At 41.4% G+C, this 17,796-nt stretch overlaps 1 protein-coding gene across 2 annotated transcripts in view; it reads right to left on the minus strand.

Annotated features, from left to right (window-relative positions):
• Nucleotides 1–17,796, minus strand: part of Fbxl13 (F-box and leucine rich repeat protein 13) — a 205,543-nt gene that overhangs the window by 29,378 nt on the left and 158,369 nt on the right. For both annotated transcript variants that reach the window (XM_045135824.1, XM_012947562.2), the window contains one exon: nucleotides 77–160. In XM_045135824.1, the coding sequence (XP_044991759.1) occupies nucleotides 77–160 (84 nt within the window). The remainder of the gene's footprint in view (nucleotides 1–76; nucleotides 161–17,796) is intronic.

The following is a 17,796-nucleotide window of genomic DNA, read 5'->3' on the forward strand; positions in this document are numbered from 1 at the left end:
ATGGATAAGGTTTTGTATAAATGTACAAAGTTACACAAATTAACTATAGTTCAGCAGAAGACTTTAATAGTCTTACCCGAATTCCATTGTCAGTGATTCTAGAACACTCAGATAGAGAAAGTTCCCTCAGTTTTCTATGTCTGGCAAGTACTGTCAAGCCCTAAAAATAGAAATATCATTTAAAATTATAACTTAATATGGGAGCTATATTTCCAAGAATCATTTCTACAAACTAACAACATAGAAATAAGAAACATTTACACAAGCTAAATAAAAATAACTTGCCTTATACTTCTTTATACTTAATAAAGCATGAAGTCCATTGGACAGAAAATATTAAATAAAAATGTCAGGTTGACACTAATATTTTGTAAAAGGGCTATAGATTCCTGAACACCTTAAAAAGAAACAGAAAACACCTTAAGAAGTTACTGTGTTTCCAATACTGTTATTGGGATTAGTATAAACAACTCTAACTTCCTTGAAGACACTTTATGCAGCAAATGAATTTGTTAATAAATTCTGATTATTTTATTCTCTTTGTCACAAGTTATTACCATTACTAACATAGAAACCTCAAGATAAGCCAAGTGTGGTGGCGCAGGCTTTTAATCCCTGCACTCGGGAGGCAGAGGTAGGAGGATTGCCATGAGTTGGAGGCCACTCTGAGACTCCATAGTGAATTCCAGGTCAGCCTGGGCTAGAGTGAGACCCTACCTCAAAAAACCAAAAGAAAAAAGAAAGAAAAACCTCAAGATGGGGCTGGAGACTTGGCTTAGTGGTAAGTGCTTGCCTGTGAAGCCTAAGGACCCCAGTTCAAGGCTTGATTCCCCAGGACCCATGTAAGCCAGATGCAGTGGCTGGAGGCCCTGGTGCACCCATTCTCTGTCTCTCCCTCTGCCTCTTTCTCTCTCTATCTGTTGCTCTCAAATAAATAAATAAAAATAAACAAAAACAAAAAAGAAAATTATTTTTAAAAAAACCGTCAAGATCTTTAGTTCATTTTGTAAGTCTTAGTCCCTTGAAGAGAAAGAGAATACATTTTTTACAAAAGACTTAGAGACATAATTAGTCACTAACAGTTGGTTGGACTGGCTTGCTCCCTGGTATTTTTCCCCTAGACTGACAGGTGCAATCCTCGGATGAGGAACTGATGAATGGGGATTCTAGATGCTAGCTTACTAAGTGTTTGTTTTGTTTGGTTGGTTGTTTTGTGGTATTGAGGGTGAAGCCAGGGCTTTAGGCATGCTAGACAAGTACAAGAGTACTGGAGCTATAGCCTCAGCACTATTGCTCCAATTTGTATTCAAGATTGTGTTATAATTCGAGGCTGATGAGATGGCTCAGTGGTTAAAGGTGCTTGCTTGCAAAGCCTACTGGCCTGGGTTCAGTTCTTTCTAGTAGCCATTTAAAAAGCCAGATACACAAAGCCAGGCATGGTGGCACACACCTTTAATCCTAGCACTTGGGAGGCAGAGGTAGGAAGATCGCCATGAGTTCGAGGCCACCCTGAGACTACATAGTGAATTCCAGGTCAGCCTGGACCAGAGTGAGACTCTACCTCGAGAAACACAAAAAACAAACAAACAAAAAAAGCCAGATACACAAAATGGAACATGTGTCTGGAGTTCATTTGTAGTGGCAAGAGACCCTGGCTCTCTGTCATTCACCACTATCTATCTATCTATTTGTCTATCTATCTATCTATCTATCTATCTATCTATCTATCCATCCATCCATCCATCCATCCATCTATCTATCTATCTATCTATCTGTCTGTCTGTCTGTCTAGTATATATATATATATATATATATATATATATATATATATATATATATATATATATATATATATATGCTTGCAGATAAATAAATCTCCTACAAATGAAAAACATTTTTAAAAAAAATCTTCCTAAAACACATCCACTAAAACTAGGTTTATTCCCCCCTATTCTATCATTTCAGAGCTTACTACCAGGGAAAATGCCTGAGATTCTAGAGATTTATCCTTTTTATATTTTATTTGCAGCACTGGTTCATATATACATATATATTACCTTAAGTGCAATGTTTGAGCCAGAATTGAAAGTGTCTTGTGCAAGTATAAGGTCTTATTTTTTTCCTTTCATACCCCTTCATTAAAGAAAATATTTTTTAAGGTCCAGATCAACTAAAAAAAAAAATGTTTGGCTGTGATTTTGTTTGTTTAGTGATTCTGTACATCACCTCAAATCACTCTGTAGATTCTTTAAATTGATTGTGACCTTGTATTCTTTTGCTAGAAACACATTATGTTTTCTCCCTTTCCTCTTTCAAAGCAAAGACTGATCAAGCCCTGTGGAGACATCGCATATGGTCCACATTCCAGATGTGGATGCTCTGCTCTAGAAGGGGTAGAAGAGTTTCAACATTCCTCCATAGGAAACAAGCTGTTTGATCAAAAAATCCAATAATAGATGCAAAGTTCATCTCTCTGTTTATCCTTGATTATAGAAAGTATGTTTTATTATCTTATAGAACTTTTTTCTGTGAAATTATTGCTGTAGTATTTAAATTTAGATTTTACTGTTATATAAAGCTGTTAGACATTATTAAAGATTAGCTGTAAATGAAGTGGCTTTCTAAATATGACATTGGTAGCCTAAGTTCTCTTTACCACTTGACTCAAAAGTATTTAAAAATCAAAATATGAAAATAAAATGTCATATTTAATCAATATAATTGTACGTTAAAACATATGGGCTGAGGATTGGAGGGATGACTCAGTGGTTAAGGTGCTTGCCTAATAACCCAGGTTCAATTCCCCAGTACCCAGATGCACAAAGTGGTGCATGCATCTGGAATTTGTTTGCAGTGACTAGAGGCCCTGCTGTGTGCGCTCTCTCTCTCTGTGTCTTTCATCTCTCTTTCCTTGCAAATAAATAAGGACTGGAGAAGATTGCTTAGTGGTTAAGGCGCTCACCTGCAAAGCCAAAGGACCAGGGTTCAATTCCCCAGAACACACATAAGCCAGATGCACAAGGGGGTGCATGCATCCGGAGTTCATTTGCAGTGGCTGGAGGCCCTGGCACACCCATTCTCTCTTACTCTCTACTTCTTTCTCTCTCTTTCAAATAAATAAATAGATTTTAAAAAACAATAGAGAGCTTTAAAAATAAATAAATAAATAATCTTTAAAATAAACATGTGGCGTGAAAAGCAAAATGATCAACATCATTGGCTATTGCATGAGCTCACAACTCATCTATACAAGGAAGACTGTAATTAAGAAGAGAGAGAATATGCCGGGCGTGGTGGCGCACGCCTTTAATCCCAGCACTCGGGAGGCAGAGGTAGGAGGATCGCCGAGAGTTCGAGGCCACCCTGAGACTACACAGTGAATTCCAGGTCAGCCTGAGCCAGAGTGAGACCCTACCTCGGAAAAAAAAAAAAAAAAAAAAGAAGAGAGAGAATAAAACATGGTGGACAAATTGGCACCCTCATGCTGTGCTGGCACCAATGAAAAATGAACCAGTCACTCTGAAAGACAGTCTGACAATTCCTCAAAAAGTAAACAGAGTTACCATATGACCCAGCAATTCTATTCTTAGGCTTATACTCAAGACAAATGAAAACATATATCCACATGAAAATTTGTACATGAATGTTCATAGCAAAATTATTCATAATATTGAAATGGAAACAATCCAAATATCTATTGACCAATGAAAAAGTAAACAAAGTATATTATATTCCTGCAATAGTTGGTATATGGAAGACTCGGGACTCAGGAAAGCACTGAGAATAAGCGACTGTTGAGTGCTAAGCACTACATAAGACATCTCTGTCATGTCGTCCAAGGCCCAGAGAACATTGCGGAAGAGGAGAAAGAAAGAATCTAAGAGACAGAAGATGGGGAAGGATGCTTTGGAATGCTGCCTCTGGACACGAAGTGGCCATTACATATATGACTTCATTATGACTGTCATTACCTGCACAGGGCCTATATAATATTGACCATCAACATTCCCTCATAGATGATGGAGTTGTGGGGGACAGACATCAAAATAGAGGACAGACTGGTTGGAAAGTAGAAGGGATTCAGTGGAAGAGGTTAGCAAAAGAAGGGAATATAAGGGATTATGATCATAATGCATTACATACATGGGTGAGAATTATCAGTAAAAAAAAAAAAAAAGGTTAAAAAATAAACAGCAGTTTTGTAGTATAAAGAAATGGGCTGGGCATGGTGGCACATGCTTTTAATCCGAGCACTTGGGAGGCAGAGTTATGAGGATTGGCATGAGTTCAAGACCACCCTGAGACTACATAGTGAATTCCAGGTCAGCCTGGGCTAGAAGAGACCTGTCCTGCACTACCAGGCACAGGCTGGAGCCTTCAGGAGATGGTCCATAGCCCACAGAATTGAGGAACCTGCATCCAAGGGGCCCAGGAATTCCTAGTGGAATATTGGGATATATTGTAGCTACTGCATCAGGTTCATTGAGGACATAAGGTCCTAAAGAAAGCAGACATCAAGTCACAAGAGCTTTATACATAAGCCTAAGAAATCTGGACTTCACTTTATGCAAAAGAGGTAAGAGGAACCATTCTCTTTAGCAAATCTCAGTTGTGTATAGTGACCAAAATGCAAGATGAATGGGTTCTGTTTCAAGAGAAGTAAAGAGACCACTCAGTAGGGCATGATTGTTTCCAATTGGAAGGTAAGATGGTAGCCTAGAATAAACTTTCAAAAAGGAAGAAAAATTTCCATTAAACCTTAAAGATTATAGACTTTGACAAGCCATGGACTGGGATCTACATTTCAGGCTGAGGATGGAGTGAGCAGAGACTGATTGGGAAAGTGTGAATTGTTTGGGAATAATTCAGACTGGGGTCATGGCTTCATGGGAAGGAAGATAGAATACAGCCAGAAACAGATCCATAAACATAAGATATTTGGGAGATAAAAAATTCTTAAACATTTCCCCCACAATTTTACATCTGGAATTGTTTAGCTAATGTAGCTAGACCTCAACAATGAACTGGTTACAAGATGTTGGAACGGGGCACGTGTGTGTGTGTGTGTGTGTGTGTGTGTGTGTGTGTGTGTGTGCCAGGGGTACACATGTGTCATGGGTGGCTGGGTAGACATACTACGGCTGAGCCACACTGCCCTCGGCTTGGAATATCACCAAGGTAAATGTAAGACACCCTCTTCCTAACTCTTTGAAAACATTCAAATTTACAGAAATGGTTAAAGAATGCTACAAGGAATAACTACATATTCTTTATCCACTATAAGCATTTTGTCATATTTGCTTAATTACTGTGTATGTTATTATCATGCTTAAGGAAAATAGTAACAATACCATAACAGATAATATGATAAATCTGATTATATCTTGGACATATTATTAAAAGGTAAAGCATCAGACTATCTAAAAACCTTTTAATACTGTATGCATCTGCTTAGGAATTAGGGGCTTCCTACGTTGCTGCATAGTTTTATTTACATACAGTATGAACATGTCCAGTAATACCACACTTAAGGAAAATAATAACACTATAACAGATAATAGGAAGATAACTTTCTTCCTGTAACAAAGATCCAATCAGATAATTTTTAGCATTCTTTCTTTAAACTTTGCTTTCCAAACACTACCTTGAAGAGCCTAAGGCAGTTACTATGTAGAATGTCTCATATTCTATATTTTTCTGATAGTTCTTTATGATAGATTCAGGCTATACTTGTTTTTTTCCAAAAAATATCACCTGAGTGTGGCTGTCTCTCCCCACCCCACCAGCCAGGAGGCACACAGTCATGCCATCCCACTATTGATCATTTCCCGAGTCCCTTGGTTCAGAGCGACGACTGCTTTCATTAGAAAAAAATTTTCCTTTGTATTTAATAAATAATCTGTGAGATGATTTTTTGAGGATGTAAGAATACTGTTTTACAACAATCTTTTTCTCAATGACTTCACTATTCATTATGATCCCTGCCTAAATCAGTTATTACATTGAGCTACAAGATACTTACCTTTAAATTCTACCCTCCATTTTACATTTGTTAGCTAGCATTCAAAAACCTCTTGTTTCTTTGTAAACCTTTCCCTTAATTCTGGTTAATAACTTGAGAGATGCTTTGTAAGATACTATTGGAATAGAAAATGTCCCAATTCATTTGTATGTGTGTGTGTGTTATCTACTAAATCTTTGCTTTCATACTGGGAGTGAGCACAAGGTCTCACTTCTTCTAAGCACATACATTCACTCACTCCCACCGAGTTACACTCCAGGCATTTTGTTAACTTTTTTTGTTAAGTGCTGTAACTTTTTTGTAAACTGTTAATTTTCCCAAATTCCAGTTGTGAGAATTTACAAAATGGATTATCTTTATGCCACTTCTTGGTAAAACACAACATACTCAGGAAAACAAAAAAACACCAGTACCTTGCTGTATCATAAGACTGAACATTTGATCACAAGTGTTCAAACAAACCATGTTTTATATATGAGGATGGAGTGGATGAAACCACCTTGGTAAGCAGAGCTTAACATTATGAAAGAAAAATTTCTACAACTTGCATACAGCTTTTCTTCTGAGATTTTAAAAATTATTTTTAGAAAACTTCTGGGAAAATGAAAAAAGCTTTGTGGAATTCGAAATTATAATGTAATTTATCTGGCAGCCACATTTGTATAATTTATCTTTGTTAATAGTTTGTTTTAGCTTAGAAACATACATTTTAATTTCCAAATTTTGCTAATTTTTCATATTTGTTTACTTATTTGAGACAGGGTATCACTATGGACCCTCAAACTCCTCCTCTTCCTGCCTCAGCCTCCAGAATGCTGGCATTACAGGTATGTGGCACCATGCCTGGCTAGCAACACACTTTCATACGGGGCCACGCTAGACAAGTAAATGTGTACAAATTAACATAATCTGTCCTGCGCATGATTAAAGTATTGCTGTTTTTAAAAATTATGTGATTACATAACGTTTCATAGTTTGTCAAGTTGTTAATTCAATTTTCATTTTTTTCAACAGTCTTTATGAGGAGTAGCCTGTGGACTTTAAACCAAACATGCTAAAACAAAGCTCTCCTCCATAGTTGTAAAGCAAGAGAACACTGGGCTGGGGACTTCATAAGGTAAAAGGTGGCTGGATGGTTCAAAAAACACGGTGGAGATCCCTTTGGTGGAGTCCCAGCAAGCAGAGAGGGAACTAACTGCATGCAGAAGAGGCCAGGGCCTAGGGAGACCTTGGGGCTGCCTTCCTTTGCTGATGAGGGTGGAGCCAAACTGCTTCCTTCTCATGAAGTCCCACCTTTTGAAGGTTCCATCACTCTACACTACCACCCCACAGCCCACCTTTCCAGAATGTGCTCTTTGGAGGGACAAACAACAGCAAACTCACTGGAAAAGAGCAACTGGCTCAAACAAGAATAATGTCCTGTTCAACCAAAGGGGACAAATGAGGAGGAAAAATTCTTAGAACTTTAGGGAATGCCTAGAATCTTATTCCTATTTTTACACTCAAGCCCAGATGACTGCCTTAAGTATAACAGGAACAAGAAAGGGCTGGAGAGATGGCTTAGTGCTTAAGGCACTAAGGACCCTAAGTCCCAAGCAAAGGGTAAGGACCCAGGTTCCATTCCCCAGCACCCATGTAAGCCAGATGCACAAGGTGGCCTATGCATGTGGAGTTCATTTGCAGTGGCTGGAGGTCCCGGCACTGCCCTCCAATAAACAAATTAATTAAAATTAAATTAAAAAGAAGGAGCTGGTGAGACGGCATTAGTTAAGAGCACTTAGTGCTGCAGCATGAGAGCCTCTCTGGCCAGAGCCACCCAAGTTTGACTTCCCAGAATCCACACAAAAAGCTGCGCCCATGGGCTGGAGAGGTGGCTTAGCGGTTGCGCGCTTGCCTGTGAAGCCTAAGGACCCCAGTTCGTGGCTCGATTCCCCAGGACCCACGTTAGCCAGATGCACAAGGGGGCACACGTGTCTGGAGTTCATTTGCAGTGGCTGGAAGCCCTGGCGCACCCATTCTTTCTCTCTCTCTCTCCCTCTCTCTCTCTCTCTCTCTCTCTCTCTCTCTCTCTGCCTTTTTGTCTCTCTGTCACTTTCAAATAAATGAAAATAAACAAAAAAAAATTAAAAAAAAAAAAAAGCTGAGCCCAACCAGGCACATCTGGAACCCTAGTCTGCTATAGGGAGAAACTAGACTTGCTGGGGCTCACTGATGGACAGTAGCTCCAGGTTGAGGGAGAAATTCCATCTCAAAGAAATACACAGATGAGCAACAAGAGGACATAGGATGGATGTTCTCCTCTGGCCTCCACTCACAAGCAGACAGGAAGTGCTTCTTCACACACATGCATTTACCACACATGACATACATCACCCACAAGATACCACTCACATAGTCTACACACACATGTATGTGTGCAAAAAAGAGGAGTAAGAAAACAATGAGTTAATGAGTAAATTTCTCAAGAATGGAAAATTTTAGGTAATGCAAGAGTGGAATATTCTGGAAACATAAAAATGATGGTTATAAGTAATATGCAGCAACATGTTTGGGTTTAAAAAGCAAATACAAAATTGCACCAGTGAATATGTGCATATATAATGTGTACATTACAAATAAAATAAACACACTCAGAAATATGAAAGTAAATTAGTTTTGGTAACCGACATTTCTCTCAGTGTTATAGAAATGTCTATGAAAGATTATTTAAAACAATATGGTAGAAAATCCAACATGTAAATTGTTATTAAAACTTTTAGTAAATTGGGCTGGAGAGATTGCTTAAGTGATTAAGGCATTTCCCTGTAAAGTCAAAGGACACAGGTTTGATTCCCCAGGACCCCTGTAAGCAGATGCACAAGGGACACATGCATCTGGAGTCTGTTTGCAGTGGCTACGGGATCTGGCATGCCCATTCTCTCTATCTGTCTCTCTTCTCTCTTCTCTCTGTTCTCTCTCTCTCTGCTTGCAAATAAATAAATAATTTTAAAAACTTTTTGTAAATTAACAAAGAGTTATGTAAAATATTAACTCTAAGCTTTATTTCTTTGCAGAGCCATGATTTTGGCTAACTTATCTTCTGTTCTAAACAAGCTATATTAATACAAATGTACCAATATTCAAGCAAAGTAGTAAGGTATGAATGGCAACGTGCAAGTATTCTATGCATATGATTTTTCAAAAACCAGTTTCTTTTTATAAAAGTGAATGGGTGGTCCTCTAACTTTATGAAATGTAACCCTGCTAACCAGCTCTTGCTTTTTGAAAAACCACACTCCTTAGACCTCGTGACACCTCTCTGTTCTCTTTCTCTATCTACCTCCAACAACACACTGCCTCCTGGAGGTGTTAATTCCCAAATCTCCATCAGCTGGGAACCTAGCATTCAGAACACCAAAGTTTATGGGGAACACCTGAATCAAACCACCACATTCCATCCCCAGGCTCCCACAAACTGATAACCATACATGACATAAAATGCAATGCATTCATGCAACTTTAAAAATCCCCATATTTTTTTATCAATCCTAATGATGTTCAAACATCCCCATAATCCAAGGTCTTTTAAATGAGTCATAATGAACCCCCCCAAAAAAAAACCATAATGACACAGAATAAACACACTACAAAAGATGGCATTGGGCATAGCAAAGAAATAGTCAACCAATACAAGCTTTAAAACAGCCAGGGCAAATCCCAGCCCTCGGGAGGCAGAGGTAGGAGGATCGCCATGAGTTCTAGGCCACCCTGAGACACCATAGTGAATTCCAGGTCAGCCTGGGCTAGAGTGAGACCCTACCTCAAAAATCCAAAATATAAAATAAAATAAAATAAAATAAAATAAAATAAAATAAAATAAAATAAAATAAAAAACAGCCAGGGCAAACATCAAACTGTAGCTCCAAGTCCAACAACAGTGACAAATTTCCAAGTTCAATAATCATAATTAGCAACAAGTCTCTGGAATTTTAATTCTGCCCCTCCAGCTAGGCTACTCATCATCCTGGAAAACTTTATCTAGGACTGGCAGCTTTCCTTAGCAGCCATCTTGTGGTCCTGACATCTCCACTGGGTCTCCACTGCAACCCATGGTCCATCCTCATGGCTTCATCGGTCTCCATGCAAGCATTCAGCAAACCTGCTTCATACTGCCCATGGCCTTTTCCAAAACAGAAGACCACATTGCAAATTCAATGATCCTCTCTTTCCTGCATTTCTTATACTCCAAAATACCAGTTAGGATGCCAATTTGTTAGTCCAGGAGGGATAGAGCAGACTTTGAAGAACAGGGCACCTCTTCAGCATTCAGGGCCCTTCAAAAGTCTGCATTCTTTTTGTTGTCCCAATGCAGGTCAGCTGGCCTAATCTCAATGGTTGTAATCATTCAATTGCAGCTGAACAGGCATCAGTTTTGGCCTAGATTTGGCACAGATTTCTTTCTGTGCCATTACTCTCTGCTCACACCAGTCCATTTTTACACAATGTAACCCTGCACAAATTCTCAAGACACGGGCCTAACAGCAAGCCTCTCACAAAAACTGTTTCTAGCCCAGTCCAGAGAAGCTCTTTCTCACTCTCACAAGCCAAACCTCACAGTCCATAGTTCTTACTGCATTCAGGTCTTGCAACTCTGACCAGAATAGTCCATCAAGCTGTACTTACAGCACGGCAGGGCGCCTCTTAGGCCAAGGTTTCAAATCCTTCCACATTCTTCTTGAAAATCAGCTCCAAAAGGCCACAGCCACACAGTCAGGTGTCTAGCAGTATTTCTCTGATACCAACATTACTGTTGCAGCCAGGTTCACATTGCTGCCGTAAAACACTTGACCAAGAATAACTTGTGGGGGGGAAAGGGTTTATTTTGTCTTACAGACTTAAGGGGAAGCTCCACAATGGCAGGGAAAGCTACGACATGAGCAGAGGGTAGACAACATCCCTGAACCACATAAGGTAGACAACAGGAACAGGAGAATATGCCAAACACTGGCATGGGGGAGCTGGCTATAATACCCATAAGCCTGCCCCTAACAATATACTTCCTCAAGGTGGCTTTGATTCCCAAGTCTTTATCAGCTGTGAATCTAGCATTCAGAATACCTAAGCTTATGGGGGACACTTGAATCAAACCACCACACAAAGGAAATACAGGATAAAATAAAATGGAATGGGGAACCCAGGAGTCTAGAATGACTGGGAATGACTCATAACTATGGGGGGAATAGAACATGGAAACCTAAAAAAAAAAAACCCCAACAGTCAGAAAATACATGAAGCATCCTTGACTATTGATTCACTTATTTGTTTTGTAGATAAGATGGGATGTACGTTGTAATAGAAAGCATAAAAGTAGGGTACAGAGATTAGTGAAAATACTTGTGTAATCTTTGTTTACTTCAGTAACTCTTACATTGAAATACACACAATTCCCACAACTTCAGACAACCTAAAGGAAACAGAGCAAAACAAAACAAAGCCCTGATGAAGATCCCCAGTCTCAGGCTGGAGCTTGTCTTCCTGTGTCACCAGAACCATGGTGCTAGTGTTAAGCATGTCTACGAATTCAGATTGTGTCTCCATGTCCTAATGCTTCTCCTAGATCCTCTCCTGATTAATGACCTACTGCATCCACACATGGACAAAAGCTTGGACACTGCCTGTGGCAGCTGTCATCCCAATTCCCACTTCTTTCCCCAAACCCAGCCATTCATCAAGCTCTGTCAATCATTATCTAACCCTCTTCATTGGGACTGGGAAGATAGCATCATGGGTAAGAGTGTATGCTGCACAAACAAGAGGATCCAAAGTCTACCACCACTTGTGCAAAAGACAGGTGATGCCACATACACCTGCAATCCCAGCTGTGAGAGGCGTGGAGGAGACAGGAGGATTGCTAGGGGTCCCTGGTCATTCAGTCTATACAAAAACAGCAAGTTCCAAGTTCAAGGAGAGGGCCTGTCTTAAGAAAGAAGTGGACAGATGGGCTGTGGGTGTAAGGATAAAGTCACTAGGACACTTTGTGAATAAATACTTGCTGGTTGCATGAATAGTCATGGAGATTATCTGTTATTTAGGAGCTCAGTTTTCTCTTATCTTGCTGGAATATTCTAAGAATTCTTGGCTAGAATGTATTCCCCCTTTGGAATTGTTTGAATCTGTGCTGACAGTCCATATGTTTCTTTTTGAAAATTTTGATCTGCTTGTTGTGTGAGGAATAAAGAAGTCTTGTTCTTGGAAATCTGTAGTTTCAGTGGGAACAGCCTCTTTCTAAAATCTATCCTGCACAAAACTACTGACCATTTATCTTATGCTCCAAACTACCTTCGCTTTTATATGCTAATTAGCAAAGATAATTTCATAAAGACAATTGCCCTTGTCTTCTCAGCTATTTTTGTTCATTTATATTTACCTTTCAGCATGAATCCAGCAGTCACACTCTTTGAGACAGGGTCTCACATTGCAGCTCAGGCTGTATTGGAACTTGCAATGAAGCACAGGCTAGTCTTGAACTTGTAGTGATACCTCCTGACTCAGCCTCTTGAATGTTAGGATCACAGGCATTCCCAGCTCTGTAATCGCATTTTTTAAAGTACCAACCTGTGTGACCTAACTTACTGACTTACAAGTCTGAAGAAAAGCAGGCTGTGCTGAACACACAGAAATACACACTCTATACACGATGTCAGTGGAGGGACAGACAGACACCTCTGCTACCTGGGACTAGGGAAGCTTGTCAAGAGACTGGTGTCCCCTACAGGATGGGCTCAGGGAGAGGGTTAGGCTGCTAGAACTTCTCTTTGAGGGAAGTGACAGGCTCACACTGCTTGATGTGCACCGTTTGCAATAGGTACTTAGCTGGAAACAAGAGATAAGGCCCTGCACCTCTGTGAGGAGAAACCACTGTCACTAGAGTGGGGTAAGGACACGCACATTGAGACCACTGACTGGAGAGGATGAAGGAGAGGCCCAGATCCAGAGGGATCACCACAGCTGGCTTCAAGGTGCTGTGCTGTTTGAAAATTCAAAGCAAGCTCACTTGTCTCTGAGCCACCCTGCCTCCTTGTATCTCTCATTCTTCCCATTTCTTGAATCCCAAGTGGTTTCTTGGATTTCCTGCTTTGGAGGTTTTGCTTCCCTGGGCCTCAGGCTTCATTTGTGTGTGCTCCATGCAGATGGGTGGCCTCTTGCAGGCGTACGGTGAGATGAAGGCATGCAGCTGTAAGCACTCCCTCTCAAGCTCAGAATGTAGCTGAGGAAGTGTGGAATTTGAAAAAAAGCAAAACATAAAAAACCTTGAAGGTTTGGTTGAAAAGAAGGAAAAGGCACCAGAGCCAGCTATTCACCGGCTCACTCACCTATCAGACGTTCTGCATGCCAAGTGGCCTAACGGTAAGATGGCCCACTTCTGCCTCCGGGAGCTTACAGTACTAGGGGGCGGAACGGGGGCAGAATAAATATTAAACATAGTGACTGATCGTTTCGGTAGAAATGAATACAGAACGTGCAGTAGACACATGGAGAAGATCCTAAGCTTGTTCAGAAATTCCAGAACTCAAAGGAGGCTATGGGGCTGGAGAGACAGAAATGAGCCAAGCAGGGGCCCAAGACGGTGCCAGTCATGGAAGGTTCTTCACGTTCTGCTCTTTTCCTGGTTACATTCTCCGTTTTATAGACACAGTTGGTTATCTCCACTCCATTCTCCTCCACCTTTGACTATACTCTCTAAGTAGACAACTTTTGATCTTCTTTCTTTAGTCCCCTTCGGTGGATTCATTTTCTTCCTACCCTGTAACCTTGACACTCTTTCATCTCCTCTGGGTGTATGCTTCTCCCCCCAGGGAGACCCAGCCCCAGCCCGTGCCCATGACTGCCCTCCTACAGCCTTCCAGTATCTCTCTCAAGCCTTCCACCTGAATAGCTCACAAACTCTAGACTCCAATCTTTCCTTAAAATTCACATTATCTAAATTTTAAAACATTTTTTAAATTTATTTAACAGAGAGAGAGAGAGAGAGAGAGAGAGAGAATGGGCTTGATAGAGCCTCTAGTCACTGCAAATGAACTCCAGGCACATGCACCAATCATGTGTGTCTGGCTTAAGTGGGTCCTGGGGAATTGAACCTGGGTCCTTAGGTTTCTCAGGCACCTTAACTGCAAAGCCATCTCTCTGCACCCCCCAATTTGTTTTTTGAAATAGGACTTCCAGCCACTCAAAACCAAATTTTTTAAATCATTCTTACTTACTCATTCCACCCTCAGATTTCATTTTCTACAACTAATCAATTGCTGACTTTCTTCAGTTTTACCTGCTAAATGTTCTGAACTAAGTCCTTTCCACATTGGTTCTAGCCTCTGACCTCGTTCAAGAACTCTTCATCTCCTTTAACTCCTAAAACACCTCCTCCTGGCCCCTCTCTCTCTTTGGTCTTTCTCCCCTCTGGCCGATTCCCCAGACACCCCAACAGCCCAACGTGGGAGACCGACTGTAACTCTCCTAGGTGCTATTTCTTCCCCTTCATCAAGGTCAAGTTCCCAGGCATGGCTCTCTCTAAGACAGCTCAGCTGTGTGGAGATCCTCCAAGGAGCATGTGTGGAGTGCTGGGCAGGCTGAGTAAAGGGGCACTACGCCCCACCACCCATGCCTTCCTTTCCAATCGCGCTGCCCCTTGCAAGTCCTGCTGCATCAGACAGACCCACGTCTCGCTCCTCAAGGATCTCGTGGTTGAGGGAGGCCACTGCCTACGTTACAGGGAGTCACAATCTAGGCCTCATCCTGAAAGGTTTTGAAGTTTGAGCAAATGAGAGGGTCTTCATAAACCACTGTCTGAGCGTTTTGTCTGGAACACTGCTCTGACTCACTTTTCCTCCAAACTACAAGTATGGCCGTGACTCAGGCAACTTAACGACAGATTGAAGCACCCTAATTGTGGATCCTGTGGTCTCCAGTAAGTCACAATTCTCTTAACCGGTAGGAAACATTTTCCATATACATGAAGATCTAACAGCATGCTCAGATAATACTTGGGGGAAAATGAACATAATCACATTTAATTAGACATTTTAAAAAGCCATGGAAGATTAAAGATTTATAAAGACACACACACACACACACACACACACACACACACACACACACACATACACCCCTCGGCTCCCTGCCCAGTAGTACAGCAAGCCAACCCCAAATGTGTAAGTGTCTCAATGCCATCACACTTCTAACCCTCCACAGCTTGAGCAGGCTGTTCCTTTGGAGCTCCATATGGCCTTGGTCCATCTCTTCCAGAATAAGGTTTCCATCAACCTTCTGAGCCAAGTAAGGCTTCTCTTTCCTTGTTGTTTCCCACATCCATTACCATTTACAAACCAACCCCCCCCCCACCCTGCCCTCCTGCCAGCCAGAAATGTGTCTGTTTTACTCATCCTGGTGTCCCTGGTACAAGAGTCAGGATAAATGATTGATTGCTAACTGACTGAGCAGTGTGGTTCTAGCGGAAAACTCACTGAGAAGAACTGAGAACAGACATAATTATTAGGAAACACAAGACAAAATTTTCCCCAAAAGGCCCAACTGGTCACATTGGATCTCTGGTAAATATCTGCCACGTTCCAGAATTTAAATTCTGGATGTTAAGTGTGCCGTCAGATTTGCACTTCATCAGACCTGCATTCCAGGCTGGGGTTCAGCTGCCCAGGCAACATCTCAGCTGACTCGCTTTAGGTTGAGGGGTTGAGGTTAGCGCCCACAGCTGGTGAACCACTGTTACTGTCAATCATATCCTCTTAGGTTATAGTACAAATGACCCGGAGGAAGGGAATAACAACCTTAAAAGGATTACTGATTAACTATTTAGCCAAAAATAATTAGCATTATTTTTAGTTGTTGCCATGGGTATCTACTTACAGCTCTCTCAAATCATGTACAGTCTTTACAGGAAAATAAAAACAGAATGGAACTTAAGGGTATAACCTTACATTTTTAACTTGCTCTCCGTAGGTAACATTTTAATACAAGGCCCTTGGATATGAAAACTGGGTTTTCCAAATGCCAGAAACTCGAAGACATAGCATTTTGCCTTCACACCGTTACTCAGTAGATATTCACCAGCACTTCAGGCCATGTAAATGCTGTGGTGCAACTAATTGTTGATGCTTCATTAAGTGTCCTGACTCACTTTGTTCTTGTTACCCTGTCACCCTTCAGACAACAGCCGGGCACTATACTCACATGTGTCAAGAAAAGAATTCTTACCGAAGCATACAGGAGGAAAAGTTCCTAGGCCCTTAAGCTTTAAGAGCCAACAGTCCTGAAAGACGTGGAGCACAACACTTCTGAAAACCACAGGATCTTTTATTTTCACCTCTAGATTTAAGCAAGATTTCATGCCACCCCACATGCACCCAAAAGGAGAGGAGCTAGGATGGGAAGAAGGGAGGAAGAAAGGGAGAAAGGAAAGGAAAAGTAGAAAGGAGAGAAGCATGAGGAAAGGAAGGGGAGGAGGCAAGAGCCAGAGGGAAGCTAACACTCCTATGCTGGGGGAGTCCTCACACAGGGTCTGCCCAGACCTCTTCCGTCTGTTTGGCTGGAGAGAAACCAGATCCTCTGGGTCTAAGAACAAACCCTGTCATTCCCCATTGCCATGGTTGGGCTGAAATCAGCAACAGACATCAGAGTTTGTTTGCTATTTTTATCCATTAAGATCCAATGAAGAAAACAGAATTTTTTTTTTTTTTTTTTTTTTGAGGTAGGGTCTCACTGTAGCCCAGGTTGACCTGCAACTCACTCTCATTCCAGGCTGGCCTCAAACTCACAGCGAGCGATCCTCCTACCTCTGCTTCCCGAATGCTGGGATTAAGGGCGTGTACCGCAGAAACAACTTTTAAGTGTTCAAAACTAAGGGAATTTAATTTTAAATTACCATACAGGTGGTAGAGAAAGTAACAAGTTAGAATGGCCCAATTTAAACATTAACAGCAGTAGCACTGTTTCTATGCTTAGGGGAAAACAGGAAAGATGATGTTATTGGGCCCAGAGGCCAAGGTGACCCAAGGGAGCTGAAACCACAGCAGAGCTGTTCAGAGGGAGGAGACCATAGAAGTACAGATAATGATGACAATGCAAAGAAAGGGAGAGGAAGGCCCTAGCCTCCCCCTTCTAGAGACCCCCTGGCCACTCACAGATGCCTTACCAGGACCAAGCTCAATTTGGACTTGAGCTTACAATGGGTCAACCACTCTGCAGCGAGCAAGGGGAGGCTGAAATATGGGTCTGTGGACAAACACATGCATGCCAGGGGGCAGAAGACCCACAGGGTTACCTGGGACAGTGGGCCTAAGAACCTAACAGGGTTCTACACTCCAGCACCCTGAAAAGGGGCCTTGAAGCTGGAATGGTGAAGATATATTATTCTAAAAACCAGATGGGCTGTCAGACCTCTCAGTGACTTCCGGCTTGGACAGAAGACAACATTGGGGCTGGACAGATGGCTCAGCAAGTTGAGGCGCTTGCCTGCAAAGACTAACGACCAGGGTTCAATTCTCAAGTACCCACGTAAAGCCAGAAGCACAAAGTGGTACATGCATCTGGAGTTAATTTGCAGCAGCGAGAGGCCCTGGCATGCCCATTCTCTCTTTTCTCTCTATCTTACTCTACTTGCAAATAAATCAATATACTTTTTAAAGTGTTTTCAAAACAGAAGTCAACATTGAGAAGACCAAACACTGACCCCAGGAAGGGCAGACGAGACCATCCAGCCTCTGCGTTCTTGGAGGGTGAGTCCG

This window comes from Jaculus jaculus, chromosome 16, assembly GCF_020740685.1.
Source record: "Jaculus jaculus isolate mJacJac1 chromosome 16, mJacJac1.mat.Y.cur, whole genome shotgun sequence".
NCBI lineage: Eukaryota > Metazoa > Chordata > Mammalia > Rodentia > Dipodidae > Jaculus > Jaculus jaculus.